The 15137-nt window shown below is 39.4% G+C and overlaps 1 protein-coding gene across 1 annotated transcript in view; it reads right to left on the reverse strand.

Annotated features, from left to right (window-relative positions):
- LOC131691758 (uncharacterized) overlaps positions 1-15137 on the reverse strand; it is a 403765-nt gene that overhangs the window by 4716 nt on the left and 383912 nt on the right. Inside the window, exons 6-7 of the mRNA XM_058978386.1 lie at positions 14033-15040; positions 12935-13969 (exon numbers count right to left, since the gene is read on the reverse strand). Of these exons, the coding sequence (XP_058834369.1) occupies positions 12935-13969; positions 14033-14649 (1652 nt within the window). The 5' untranslated portion in view covers positions 14650-15040. The remainder of the gene's footprint in view (positions 1-12934; positions 13970-14032; positions 15041-15137) is intronic.

The following is a 15137-nucleotide window of genomic DNA, read 5'->3' on the forward strand; positions in this document are numbered from 1 at the left end:
AGTATTCGAGGCCTGCGAATCGTAGTAAATTGATGTTCATTTCAATAGATTTTAAACCTATGAAATATTACGATTGTACCGGTTTATATGAGAAATTCCTATATGACGGCAATTACCGTTAATTGAATGAAATTCAATAGCAGTCAATGGGAGTATTATATCTTTCATTTGAAATCAAGTTTGTATACATAAGTCAAAAATTTGCTGGCTAATAGGTGTGACAATAGGTCGGGAACTTGGCGAATTCCCAGGGGGCATCAAGATCCGTCATAGGTGACCAATGCGGTCAAAAACTACTTTAATTGGTCATTAGTGATCTAGACCCGCAAATCCAAGTAATGTTGAACGAATTTGAATATGTATTACATTATTCGGATATCATAGGGTTACCAGTTTATATGGGAATTTGCTGTGTGACCCCACTCTTCAACCTGTAACTCCGGAACTGGAAGTCCGACCAACAAAACATTCAATACCGTCTTGTGGGAGCGTTATACCGTTCATTTGAAACTGAGTTTGTGCAAATCGGTCCAGCCATCTCTGAGAAAATTGAGTGACATTATTTGACACACACATACATACACACACAGACATTTTGCGATTTCGACGAACTGAATCGAATGGCATATAACATTCGGCCCTCCGGGCCTCGGTTTGAAATTCGATTTTTGGAGTGATTGCATAGCCTTTCTTTATATGAGAAAGGCAAAACATTCAATGTATTATTAGCATCAAAACATATAATTTTAGGTCAATAGTATCTTCGGAGAATTTAAAGCATACAATACGCCCTTTCTGTTGGTATTGTAATTTTACTGATTAATCCCCCTAAGAGTACGACATTTTCATGAATTTTCTTGGAAGTGATTTTATTGAAATAATACTTTCAGCAAATTTGCAGCTCTTACTTTTGCGAATAACTTTACTGAAGACATCAAATACATATTTCGAATACTTTAAAAGTTATGGCTTGTTGTTTGTGGATTTCCCTTTGTCGCCTATTTATTGTTCAATATAGTTTTTTTTACGTTTTAACGACATTCAATTAGCTAGAGATTGCTGGGTAGGGAAAGTTATGAAACTTAGAGCCATAGTACTCAAGTGAGAGCAAGGATGTGAAGTAAAGTAAATTTTCCTTTCCGCCAATTTAGTATCTTCGATGATTTTACAAACGTTAAACAGCATATCATTTGATAAAATAATTTTGGCGTTATATCCTCCAAGAAGTATTTATGGCGAATTTACTCTTCAAACAAATTTAGTTCCAGACTTAATGTCTTCAGCAAAATTTTTGGGAGTGTTATTACACACCACTTTGTTGAAGACATGAAGGATCCTTGTGCTCAAGGTATTAACATATTCTAGGCTATTTCTATTTAATTCTAAATTAAATTATTATGATTCCACTGCTTATGATAAATCTCTTCTATTGTTTATAAACGATAAAATTTACATTTTATCGAAAGTTTAAGTTTGTGAAGCTCACAATAGAAAGTTATTTTAGAAAAAACTAAGTTAAGGAATACTTCGTAAATATCATTTTATAACTGGGTATACTCCATATACGTAGTATTCATGCCTACAATAAAGTTGTTTTAAATGAAAGTCTCAACAAATTCGCTAAAGACAGGAACTCTGTTACAATTTTTTGAAAAACTGATTCGCCATAATTTTAAAACTTCAAAGATGGCGGCTTCGTAGTTATGCCATTTGGGCAGTAAGTTAGATTTTCACCAAATCCCCACCGAGACTGAATTTGAGTAAATCCTTTCTTGACCACGTTTTCCTTATCTTAAAGATGGAAATATGCAAAAATAAAAAAAAATCAATTTTTTTTTTAAATTTTTGCACTAGAAGACTATATTAAATAATCAGAAATAGTTATTAGACTACACAAGGGAAGGGAAGAATATTTTAACAGCTTCAGTTTATTATGAAGAAAAAAATGTCGCGATTTAGTTAATGTCCCTATTTTGTCAGCCTAAAATACACCATGGAGACGATAAAAACGGGTCTTTACTGTATTTATTATTCACAGTAATAGGTACATCCCATTTTCTGAGGATATGTTCTTTCATTTGCATTGAACTACACCAATTCTTAGGTAGTTTTCAAGGGGTTATTTTATCGACTTCTTCCAAAATTCGGCGAACCTATTCCCATTCGTGCGATAGTTTATGTTAAAAGGGTATCCTAAATTAATTGGTATACTTAAGGGTTTATATGTTGCAGATAGAGAAAATTCATAAATTTACAAAAGCTTCTTAAACAACGGTTCCTAAAGATTATGTAAATTATAAAGCATTTGAAAAATTTTAATAGAAGTGACGGAAGGATATCGAAAAGTTTCGTGAAAAAGAAAATTTCAGTAATGATAATGATTTTCCCTAACGGGTTTCGAGAGTTTTTTATTTGTTCTTTGGCATTCGGCATTAGTCGATATCGAAGTAAAGTTTGAACTATGCACGCATGCACTTCAGAGGTAGCGAGATATCAAGAGCTGAAATTTCAGTGCTTAGTTCTCATCCGCGTTAGGATCTCGAGTAAACGCTATTGAGTATGAACTTCAAATCTATTCGAAAATTTGTTTTTCGAATTTTTTTGACTCAGCACAGCATATATAACCCCTTTAGGAAATTTCAGTTTTCCCTACACAATGCATTGATTGAAGAATTTATATATGTTATTAACGAATCATTAGCAATAATTCGTTTTTATTTCTATTTTATAGGCCATTTTTCCGCTTTTCCATTAAATAAGTTTAACCTTTGAGATTTCTTGCAATGATATTGTCCTATGCTAATTTGAGCGATTCTCTGAGTCCTGCCACTATCCCATGTAGAATGTGTTATCAAAAACATCGCGAAGCATCAAGTTCTAAATGTTCTCAATCGATATAATACCCGAAGAATGCGATATGGGTTATAAGAAATGCATCATCACACTGTTAGGTGGATTAAAAGCGTTTTTATTTTAAGAGCTGGAAAATGGATATTTTGAAAGTTTCATGATGACCTTATCCATTCAATTCATGTCCAATCATTTAGTGTGATTCTATTGTCTTCATTGTGATCCAAAATACTACGATTTGGCGAAGCTTCGGAGTGTTGATCTCATTTTGGCACAAAAACAAGGTTATTAGTTTTTGTAATAGTCCTAATCAGTCCGTTAACGGGTCCAGATATGATTAAGATAATTTTTTTCCATCCGCAATTTGCTTGCCTAATAAAAAATTATTTAGCAAATTTCGATTTCTTGGTCCGTACGCTCTCAGAAATGGCCTACTTAGAGGAGACATATATCACAATCAGAGGTTAAAATATTCGCTCATTCTCACGACAAGCAGTTTATCGCACAGCTTTTTCATCCTTAGTAGGCACGGACCCAACTTTTCACCTTTCAAGCAATTGCGAGTATTTGCTGACAATGCAGTATGGAAGCGTGATAATTTCACAGCTTCGAACCTCGTGATAAATTAAGTTCAAGAAAAACCATTAATATATTACATTATAGAATTTATTTTTCCACATTATTACAGTATTTTCATTCTAAGGATCTGTATCTACTTATTTTTGTGAATTTTTGCGAAACCATTATTCGGCAGTTTCACATTAGGCGCAAAAATATCATCTCATATTATACCGCGAAAAGATAAGATCCAATGCTGTCTTGTCGAGAAAAGTTGGAGAGCAAACAATGTTACATAGTATGTTTGCTTTTTCATTGCTGGTCGAAGTAGGTGAAATATCGCCTTATTCTGTTCACAAATGCGAAAATTGTAAACTCTGATCACAATGCGGAACGGTTTCGAGATCAACTTTTCGTACAGATTTCGAGCTTTTTCTATTTGTAGTCGATAGCAAGGTGCTGAATTCCAAGCAAACATGAATCGAGACGCAGCCATTTTTAACTACACGCTAAAACATTTAAGCTATTCAATTGTTTCAACATTTCTAATAAAATCATAAATTATTAGAGAAAATGTTTGGTTTTCGTTGTTGTGCATCAATTTACAAAATGAAAACAGTCTTGATATTTTTTCGTGCACTATTTCACAAAATTCAGAAAATATTCCTAAATATCCCTCGGGGTTGTTTCTTGATTTGTAGTATATTAACCAAGCTCTATTTTAATTGGTAGTGATTTAGATTTAGATGATATCCCTAATCATTGTCATTTTTATCATCTTGTTCATAGTTGAAGTTACTAGTTGGGTTTTATTAATTTCACGTGAATTATTGCCAAAAATTGTGAATATTATTCATGGATCTAATTTACTCATTTGTAACCTCTAGACTGCTCAGTGGGTGGTTTATGCTGGTATGCGTACACATATTCACCACGGGACTCATTCACTTTGGGAACTATGGGAAAACGGACCATTCCTAGCTGCTGGCAACCAAGGTGAAAGACCAAAAGGTACGCTCTTTACATAACAAATCTCACAAGCGAAACCTTGAACATTCTTTCAGGTAGAACGCCCGAAGATGAGGGCTGACGACTCCTTTCGAGTCCGGAGATCGATATCAAATTGTGGTGTAAATGTACGGACAATGTTAATCTTGAAAGAAGCTCAATTTCTAATTCTATGTACAATTTATTTTATCCTAACACATCCTTAAATCTATGTGACGTCTCATTATCGTGATTTTACTTGCGAGTTTTATTTGTTGGTGCAGGGTTGGCGATAGCATAGCATAGCGAGTAGCCGACTAGAACAGTAATTGCGGATCTGTGACCGCCCTTAGTAGGACGCTTCGATCGTTCCGGGGTGTGAATTATCGTGGTTCTTGACTGAACGTAAGCGAACTGGGTACCGATCCTTATACGAAGATGCTGACGACAATATGGTGACGGATTGTCTAGCACGTCGAATCTTCGGTTCTGTTTGCAGGGACTCACGGCACTTCCGATCGTGATCTGTCCGCTGCGTGGTTGGTTGGTTTCCTATATAAACCGTTACAAACGTAATACCTCAGAGACTAAAAATCTGTTGGAATGGTCACAAAATTACATCGATTGGCAGGTCTAGATAAATCAAATATTCTTGGAGTATATTGTCCACTATCGACAATTTCGGAAGTCCCGGATTTCGGGCATATTCCGCAATCAAAATCACATCGATTCTTCGGTCATGACTGAACCGATTTTCTCAAACCAAGTCTCGAATGGAAGGTATAATATGCAGTTGGTACCACATCGACCTCCCCCCCTCCCTCGCCTTACCCTTTCACTTCACCCCTTTCATCATCTCCCCTCTCCACAGGACCAACCTTACCACCACCCTTAAAGGATTTCTGACGCATCCTCCACTCTTGCTCTACTAATATTTCCCCAGCATTTCAAAACATAATCACATGAAGATAACATTGAACTCATGTTGACTAAACTAATTGAATACAATACTTTTTGTTTAAAGTGAGTCATTGTCGACTTTCGTGGTAGTCGTGGGATACGTGCTAGGTACATTAAGAATGTAATAGACATGCCCACAATTATATTGAACATAATCATCAATGGAATCATAGTTTTGAGAAATGAGAAAGGCACAATAGCACCACTAGGTGGATTAAAACAGGTTTTTTATGCCGATTGATGAAACGAACAGACCAAAATATTTTTTGAACAAGTGAATATCTGCTTAAAAGTTTTTTTTTATGATTTGCTTAGTTTTCACGATCATGAACAAAGGAATTACGAAACTCATGAAATTTTTGAAATCATTAAATTCTCGGCTGTTCTGATCGGAAATCTTAAAGTCTTACTTGATTTTGGTCACAGGCATTCTCACCACATGAACATCGTTAGGAATGCTGCTTCTCCATGTAGCATTTGTAACGGTGTCTACTTCTCCGAATCTTTGCATGTATCTTTTAATCGCGCTATCAGCAACCAAAAAAGTCTATTCTACTAAATTTATCGTTAGAGAACAAGTCACATATAAAGAATTAATTCCGTTCGTTCCAGGATATCACGAATATCAGAATCCATACACCTATCATATTTTAAGGAGCATCTAGTTTAAGATATCATAACTGGGGTCATTTGGGACCTGTTAGTGATTTACGGTGGCAACTAAAGTGAGCTTCATCTTTTTCAAAGACAAGATGATTGTGAGTAATTTGGGTAAACTTTATCATCAACAAGGTGGCGGATCAAGGTTGGCCTTGATCAAAATTACACGTACTTTTTTCATATGTCGTGTTTTTACCCGAAAAAAAAGAAATATTGCTGTAATAAATATGACATTCAGTGGTAATGTTAAAGAAAAAACCATAGAACGGAAGTGAATCCGTCAGCCATTGTCCTCGCCGTGGTTACCGTAGTAGGTTCTGTCTTCCCAACAAATACTCACCATTTTGTTCCCTAAATCCCCTATTTTTCAAAAAAAAAAATTTGCCTCGTTATGCAAATAATACATATTTTGCAGTTTTTCTAATGTGAAAATCTCTCAGAAATCTAACGGAATCTTTTTGACCTTTGTCCGAATACGTGAAGTTGGGGTTATAGGGCCTTTTGTCATTCACTTTAAATTTTATTATTATATCGTGTATATATCTCTACTATTCTTCACTCAATTTTAATAAACTGTACCTTGTTGAACATGGAAAATCCTTAGGAACTAAATAAAAAAAGATTCGTTACCGGTAAATTCAGAAACATCAAATTTTCTAACATTTAGTCTTTATTTCGCATTTTTATCATTAAATCGCACATATTATCTCCATTTAATAATAAATTCTTTTTTAATTTACTACTTTTAGTGTAAGATGCGCTTAGGGATAACATAAGGGTAGTTGAGGTATTAGGACATTTAATGAGCATTTTTTGATGTTTTTGAATCTTTCCGGAAACGAATCTATTTTTGTTTTATTTTTAAGAATTTTCCTCGTTCGACAAGTTACATTTTAAGGGGGTGGGCGTTAGAGTTTCCATTTCCCGATGGTTTTCAGCTTCCCGGGATTCGGGAAATAAATAATAAATTTCACGATAAATCCCGGGATCACGGGAATACAGAAGCAAGATTCTCTTGAAAACAAAAGAATAAATTGAAAAGTTTTCAAACCCGTTTGATTGCATGTATATCTGTCCTAAAGCAATTGTCAGAAGATAGCGATTTGGTGGCCTACACATCATTCAATCATTTGATAACTCGTCAATAAGTTTCATTTCTGTCATAGTAGGATTAGCATCATTTCGAATTAAATGTGAATCAAAATCAAGCAGATAATGGACGAACTGTGCAGCGATGGATGAAGCCTACCATCGATTTCCTGTTACGGCCAAGTGTCTGGATTGCTTAATCGTATCCCTTCAAAAATCCTGCCTGCATCCTTGAAAGCGACATTCAAAGAGTTTGGATGCGCATGATATTGGACAGATACAAGGTTATGTATTTCTTTTCATTCAAAAAATTTTCAGATATTACAGTTACAATATAAAAAATAAGACGAAATATGCATTCGATGAACCGACCAAATATTTCTGTAGACGTTCTAGAAACATTCCTTATTTTAAATAGCGTTTGCGTTAAGCAGGGATGCCAAAGGTACTGGTAAACTACATTTCTTTCGGTATATTTACATTTGCACAAGCCGTACAGCCCGCTACAGCGACGCATCACTACAGCTCTTGCCAGAACGGTAGCTAAACCGAGTACATTTTCCCGTGGAGCTGTAGAATACATTTTTGTGTTGCTGCTGTACTCCGACTGCTCGGTGAGAGTGTGGCGTAGTAAAGTTTGTTCTCTCGCTTTGTACACTTTTCTCTGCGTAGTCAAAGGGAGAGGCCCGCACACGAAAGCGATGATGTTGGTCGTGGCGTAAACGAAGCGCATTTATTGCCGTCCTTTGTGATTGAAAATATTGAATAGATTAAAAATATTAAAAATTGAAAAATAAGGAAAGGGAAGCTGTACCGCTCGCGTCTGGTGGCTGTACTGGGGGCAGTATTTCTTTGTCATGTTACTGCTTTGCTTACAGACTGCCGTACAGCGCTGGGCGTCCTGCACTAGCGAACGACAGCAGCGTCGAATGAGAAATGAGAATGTAGGCAGAAAAATTACAGCCGTAGAAAAGGTAGGCATTTTGCATCCTTGGCGTTAAGCATGATATCACTACAAACCATGCCAAGTTTTGAAACAAACACACATCGATTTTTTAAGCAAGTAACGCAATTTCCCTTTCTAATTTGATTGCAAGCCCTTTCATTCAAGATCTAACTATTAAAATAAACTATAAAAAGAACTGTTAAAAAAATCTGATCAATCGGCTCATCGTGTGCATCACTAACGCTACTGTAAGGAAATGGTTCGGCACAACGGCCGGCAAATTAATCCATTTTTGAATGAAAAAATCAACATTCTTTAGCAGTGGTTTGAGTATGGCGTGGACTATATACCTAAAAAAAATCACGTGCGTAGCTGCCTTGTACGCAGCGTACCTTGGTTCGAGTCCCGACCCCGCACATAGGGTTAGAAATTTTTCATAAGAGATTTTTCTAACCCGAAGAGGCGAATGACCTAAAGGTTAAAACCTCTATAGTTGATATAAAAAAGGTTACATTTTATGAAAATTGATTGAAGAATGATACGAGAACATGATAAATTTTAATATGAATGACAAAAAACCCTATAACCCCAACTTCTCGTATTCGGACAAAGTTCAAAAAGGTTCCGTTGAGATTTTTTTACATTAGATATAGAGACAAATATGTACGAGAAAGCAAAAAAAAAAATATTAAAAATAGGGGATTGCGGGGACAAAATGACCCAGTACCTCACTTTCCCACATTTTTCGAGAAACAGAGATATCTCCATTCAAATACTTTCCATAGGACCAATTTCAAAAATTTCAAGCAAAGTGGACGGGGTCTAGAATCGTCCAAATCATGTGAAATTTGGCATCTGAGGTTACTTTGAAATTTGTCACAATATGAGAGGGGAACCTTTGAGAATTTAAAAAAAAAATGAATTTGTATTTGTCATATATACACCAACAGGCATTTCAAAGCCCCAATGATGTCTTAATGCTAAACTTATTGCCAACAGTCAAATCGTTAAAAAATTTAATAAAAATAATAATACAGTGAAAAAAAACAACAATGAAGGATTCAACCGAAATTAGCGGGTCCGTTGAAGGTTCTGTAAAATCGTAGACGCAGAATTGGGCGAGACAAATTAAAATCGAAAGCTGATGCGACTCGGTTGAAAATCCTTTGTAAGCCATTAATGGCCCCGTGCATGCTTTAATTAGTGCGTCGAAGTGGCAATCGGACCATGAGGTTGTTACGCGTTGTTCGAGGTGCGACATTTATGTTGATTTGCTCCAAGATTGCTGGGCAATCCAGATGACCTCGCAAAGTATCAGCAACGAACAAAGCCCTTGCTGTATTCCTTCGAACAAGCTGGGGTTCCAAACTAATCAGCTGGCACCGGCTTTCGTAATTTGGCAGACGGACGGGATCTCTCCACGGCAACCTACGAAGCGCAACACGTAAAAAGCGTCGTTGCACGGACTCGATTTTCTCAACACCGTTGTTATAGTTTGGGCTCCAAACTTCGCAGCAGTACTCCAGGATTGACCGCGACAAAGAGCAGTACAGTGTATTGAGACAATAAATGTCCGTTAAATTTTTCGCTATCCTGAAGATGCATCCCAGCATTCGAGATGCGTTGCTAACTGTGTAGGAGATGTGCTGTTTAAACGTAAGTTGCGAGTCTAGTATGACTCCAAGATTCACCTGACTAACGCGTTCAATTTCAGTATCCAGTAGACGGTAATTAAAACAAACCGGTTCTTTTTTCCGTGAGTACGATATCACCGAGCACTTCTCTGGATTTACACACACACGCTTCGTGTTACACCAGTCAGCGAAGCTTTCAAACTGTCGTTGAGAAGAAACATCTTCGTCTGCGAAGGATAGGCGTGAAATCTTCTAACTAGATGAACGTCGTTGAAGTAAAGCAGAAACATCAGCGGTCCCAAGTGATTTCCCTGGGGTACTCCTGACGTAGAAGTAAATGTGGGTGCCTGACAATCTCCTATGACAACCACTATTTCTCTACCTGAAAGATAGGATCGAAACAACTGCAACAGACCGCCGCTAATTTCAAATCTCTTCATTTTAGCGAATGTTATGTCATGGTTCACTTTGTCTAAAGCGGCAGATAGGTCTGTATAGATAACATTGGTTTGAGCGCGACGTTCCATACTCTCTATATTGTAGGATGTTAGGCAAAGCAGGTTGGTCGTTGTCGAACGCCCAGACGTGAAACCGTGTTGATCGTCACTTAGGTACTGCTTGCAGTGAGCCTGAAGAGGACGAACGGACAAATGAGTAAACAAGCTATGGATTGACTGCGAAAAACGATCCGTTGGGAATCCTGCCTGTCCCTAAAAAATCGGAAATAATCGGCTGTACGAAGCAATCCACTGCGTCATCAGGATGATCTGGATGAAAGAAGAAATCTCTTCCCTGGATGCTCTCGTATGCCCTATCTACTTGAAGCAAACTCGAATGTGACAACTATCGGACCATAATGACCCTCAATGCCGTCTGTACTCTCTCGAATTCAACAAACTTAACTTTAATGGCGAATATTAAGGCAGGTTACGAGAAGCAATATCTAAGCCGGACTAGATGTGTACTTGGGGCAAATCCTCGATATGTACCAGGATTCAACTTATCATCTGTTTGCAGATTATAAAGCGGGGTAAGATTCAATGAAACAAACTGGAGTAGATATGGCTGGATTAAATGGATTCGTATGACGCTGGATGGATTAAATGAAGTGTTGAAATAGCTGAAGAGACATCAGACTCGTTATAGATGTTAGATGGGTTGAAACAGGGTGGTGCACTTTTTAAACTATTGTGCATCATGTAACCCGTCAGAATAACAATTTAGCACTGGGTGGAAATATAGATACAAAAAGGTAGTAGAGTGTATTGTTTATGTAACATAATGCTCATCACTGTTCCTTATGATCGTTCACCTTTTTGTTTATTTTAGCTTTTGTGAACGATTCTGTTGGTCTAGATAGATGTAGAAAATTTTGTTTCATATTTTTGTATAAATAACATAGGGCTTAGATAGGTCACCGCTCTCCTCTTGCTGTTGAATTGGTTGCTGGTTATGCTGCAAGATGGATGACAGCTATGCACCGAGGTGGTGTGTTTTTGTTTTGGTCGTGCAGAAGGCAGAAATGAGATAGTGACAGACCACGGTTAAGAAATGACGTACTCGATACGCAGTTTCGGGACAGTTGACCGCTACAACAATGTGAAGTGCGCGTGTGTGAGGGAAAGATATCCGACGGAAAGTGCCGGCCCGTGGTTTGGGCACCTATAGACTTTCTGGTGCTGGATCGCCGTCGGGGGAAGCTAATCAACAAGGAGTTTTCGCTTCCCCGGCTAACCGCAAAGAACCGCAGACGCACCAATCCGCTCTCGCTGAGAAGGATAAGCCGAACGAGCCTTGCTCTCCTTCCCAGCTAATAGTCAAGGAGGGCGAAGCAGGGTGGACAGCGGCTCCCTCTGGAAATAACACTGCAGTGTCTTCCGGGATTCTTTGCGGGGAGCAAAGAATTCGGTAATACGTCACCACCGTCGCTAGGGAGGTTCCAACAAAAGAGCCTTGCTCACCTCCCTGGTTAATTGACAAGGACCGCTGCCGGAGCAGCCGACAGACCGACCAGGCCGTTGTTGTCCCGGCCGTACGAAGAAACCTGCCCGCCTGTCCGTAAGCAGCATTATCGAAGTGTGCAGAACAGAGCAGAATAAAAGTCGGTAAATTTATTAATTTATTTTATTTGTTTACCTTTTTTGTTGTTACGAAAATCTGAAATTCCGGTAGAGGCACCTAGGCCGCCCTGAAAATAAGGGTCCGCCGGGCTAACAAGAACCCGAGTAGTAGGCAAACCCCTACTTACAATCATAGCACTCGAAGGTGCGATTCGAAGACCCTATGTGTAAAGAATCGGAACAATCATCACGAGAGCTCACGAGCTTCTTGGCTTCACTGACAAAATTGAAATCATTGATGTTGATCGCAGAGCAGTGGAAGAGGCATTTTTCGAAGTCAGCTAAAGTCCGATAGGCTAGATATGCACTCAAAATTTTCTCTATACAAATTGCAAATATTCCTCGTTGTTTTATACAGTCATGATGAGTGAGCGTTGAAGAAAGCAGATTATCGAGTGCTCGGCATGTTAGAGAGAAGAACTCTGCATTCAATACTCGGCGTCACAGTTGAGAAAGCAAAATAGCGCAGACGCATAAACCATTAGCTGTACCAAGTATACAAACATCGAAAGGCTGATGAAATGCAACAGACTATTCACAGTGGACTGAGAGACAAACTAAAGTTACGCACAGTAGTGAACCCAAAAGAAGTCGGCGATTTCGGGTCTGACCCCGCACTCCCTGACTGTGTGGAATTGTGGAAGATGCGCGTGCGGCGAGAGGTCAAGCAGACTGGAGAATAGCAGGTTGGGCTCGTGTAACTCGGAAATCACAAATATATTTGTTCATGATTCGGAGTACCCGATGGTTCGGCCACGATGACGTTGATATGCATAAATTTTACTTAGTTCTTATTTTTAGCTTTTGAAGAACCCTTTTGCAGTATGAATGTCTTTGTTTAGGAGTACTGTGGAGGAATGAAATTCAAACAACTTTGTCGAATATGGGAATATTACTCTTACGGTTTTTAGTCCATGATTGCATGTCCTTAAGTATTTTTTATGAATAGCTTTTCAAAAATCGATTTAAAAAAATAAGTGACTAACACTTTTAGAGCATTTGCCATATGAAATATGAATATTTGGCCACAAGAAAAATGTTTCAAGCAATTCCAGTCGTCAGTCTGTGTGTTTAGAATAACATCCAAAATCTGATGAAAAAAATGCTCAATATGATATGTAAGTACTCACCGAATATGAAACAGCGGACTTTGTGGTTCCATTAAAATCTCCTTCGGTGTTCCGGTAACGGTTAACTGTCCCGGATGTCCGGAAGTTGGACCGCCCAGCGGACTGACCGCACCGGACGTCGGACTCTTCTGGTGCACTCCGAGGTTGTTTTTGAAGTACAACTTTGGCAGCGTCGGTCGTTGTCGTTTTTCGGGCAATTTTTTGCCCGGGATGGTTTCGATCGGCGGAGGAATCGGTTTGTGTTCCTCTTTATGAACGATGATGTGATTATTGTTGGCAGCATTGGCAGCTGCTGCCGCGGAGCTATGCTTCGCCGATTCCAAACTGTTGCCGTTCATGATGCTGCTGCTGTTGGTGTGTTTAATAATGTTCGAATAGTTGCCTGTATCGTAGTGACTGTAATTGTTGTTAATGCTAGTGCTGGAAAATTTCATGTTTTCGACTGTTTTGAGGTTATGCTGGTGAGTGGCTACCGGAACAAAAGCCGGCGTTGAAACAGGTTCCACAATTGCCTCAAACTTGTTGAGGTTCTTCGGTAACGGTGCTAGGCCACGAACGTAGTCGTAGATCTGGTCAATTTCGTCGTATTCATCGGCAATCGATCCGTTTTGACTGCCACCGCCCAGTGGCGGGGAAAACCGATTCGAATCACAGCTGTTGCTTTTCTTCAGTACATAGCCATTGGCGGTCAAACCGGATACACTGGATGTTACCTTCCTATTTCCTGCCTGCTTCGTGGTTTCCTTTTTGTCCTTTTCACCCAACTTGAGGTCAATTATCTGCAGTCTATCGCGCGCATCTACCAAAAGACGTTGCGCTTTATCCAAGAAACGAGAATATTCGATAAAATGATCCAACTGTTCCATGTTCTTGGCCCTTTGGATCTTAATCTTGGCATTCAGTGGAACTGATATCAAATCCATATCTTTCTGGAGCGGCAGAGCAAATATCCGATCTACTTCGACGCAACCCAGCAAACGCAGCTCCGGTATGAATGGTTGTTTCATCCCTTTGGGTGCCGTTCCGTGAACTAACCTAAAAGGTGAAAAAATGTAACATTAGTCTCTCGAGCCTCTAATAAAGTAAAACTATACTTACCTAACAGTTACTGGCATTCGTTTCTGCAACAGATTGCTGACTGAATGTACACCGCTAATACTATCCTCTTTAGCAATAGGTGAAAATTTGGCTTTGGCTTCTAATGGCAAACTAACGATTTCGTCCTTTGATGTCTTGCACTGCAGATACTTGCCGTTGTCTGAGATCGTCGTGAGAATTTCGCCCGCATGCAGCGACTTGCTGTTGTGGTTGCAGCGTAAGGTTTCGCGCACCAAAACACGGAAATTCCGTCGCTTCGATAGTTCCAGCACACTCTCGATGCATCGCGTTGACCGACCATCTTCACTGAGCAGTTCAAAGAACCCGGGATAGGTTTCGGGGATGAGGACTTTGGGGCCAACATTCGAACTCTTGCGACCTTCCTTGATCTTCACCGGTTGCGCTAGAATCTGGTACTTCCTTCCGGCATTCAGGAACAGAGCGGTACTCTGCAGTGAAGGATTCGAGAGTGTTGGTACACCAAGATTGTAGTACTGGCCTTTGACGATCTTACCGACCGCTGGCAGGTCGGTTTTGGCGAAATCTTTCAGATAGACTGGTTGCGTGTCGCCGAAACGAGATGCCGCCAGTATGATTTGGCCATCCGTTGCGGCCATTGCCGTGGATGAGGTGGTGTTATTATTGGTAGCGGAACCGTCAGGGGGATGGGGTGTAAGGAAAGGACTGCTATCCTGATGGTGGACAACTTGCGTCGTTCGACGGCGGATGCGGAGAAAGTAGTTTGCAATTTGCTGGCTGAATGACGCCGGGTGTGGCACTATCACATCTTTGTTCGGTTTGGGGGGTGGTGGCGACGGCGGTGATAAGCGCGGTATATCCGTAACAGCCTTATGTTGCGACACGGTGAAAAAGTGTGTGGTGGTGGTGGTGGTGCTGGAACGTGCAGTTGGGTGACGAAGGGGATGGTGCTGAATGTTGGTGGTGTAATGGTGACCGTTGTCGTGTGACGGATCAATCGTTATCGTTTGCAGGCTACACTTACAGGATCTGGAAAAGAGAGGGAAATGTTTGAGATGGATTAAACATATGTGGTGCCATCAAAATAAGATTGGGCATAAGTATGTGTTTACTTAAATAATATTGA

Source organism: Topomyia yanbarensis, chromosome 3 (assembly GCF_030247195.1).
Source record: "Topomyia yanbarensis strain Yona2022 chromosome 3, ASM3024719v1, whole genome shotgun sequence".
NCBI classification, from domain to species: Eukaryota; Metazoa; Arthropoda; class Insecta; order Diptera; family Culicidae; genus Topomyia; species Topomyia yanbarensis.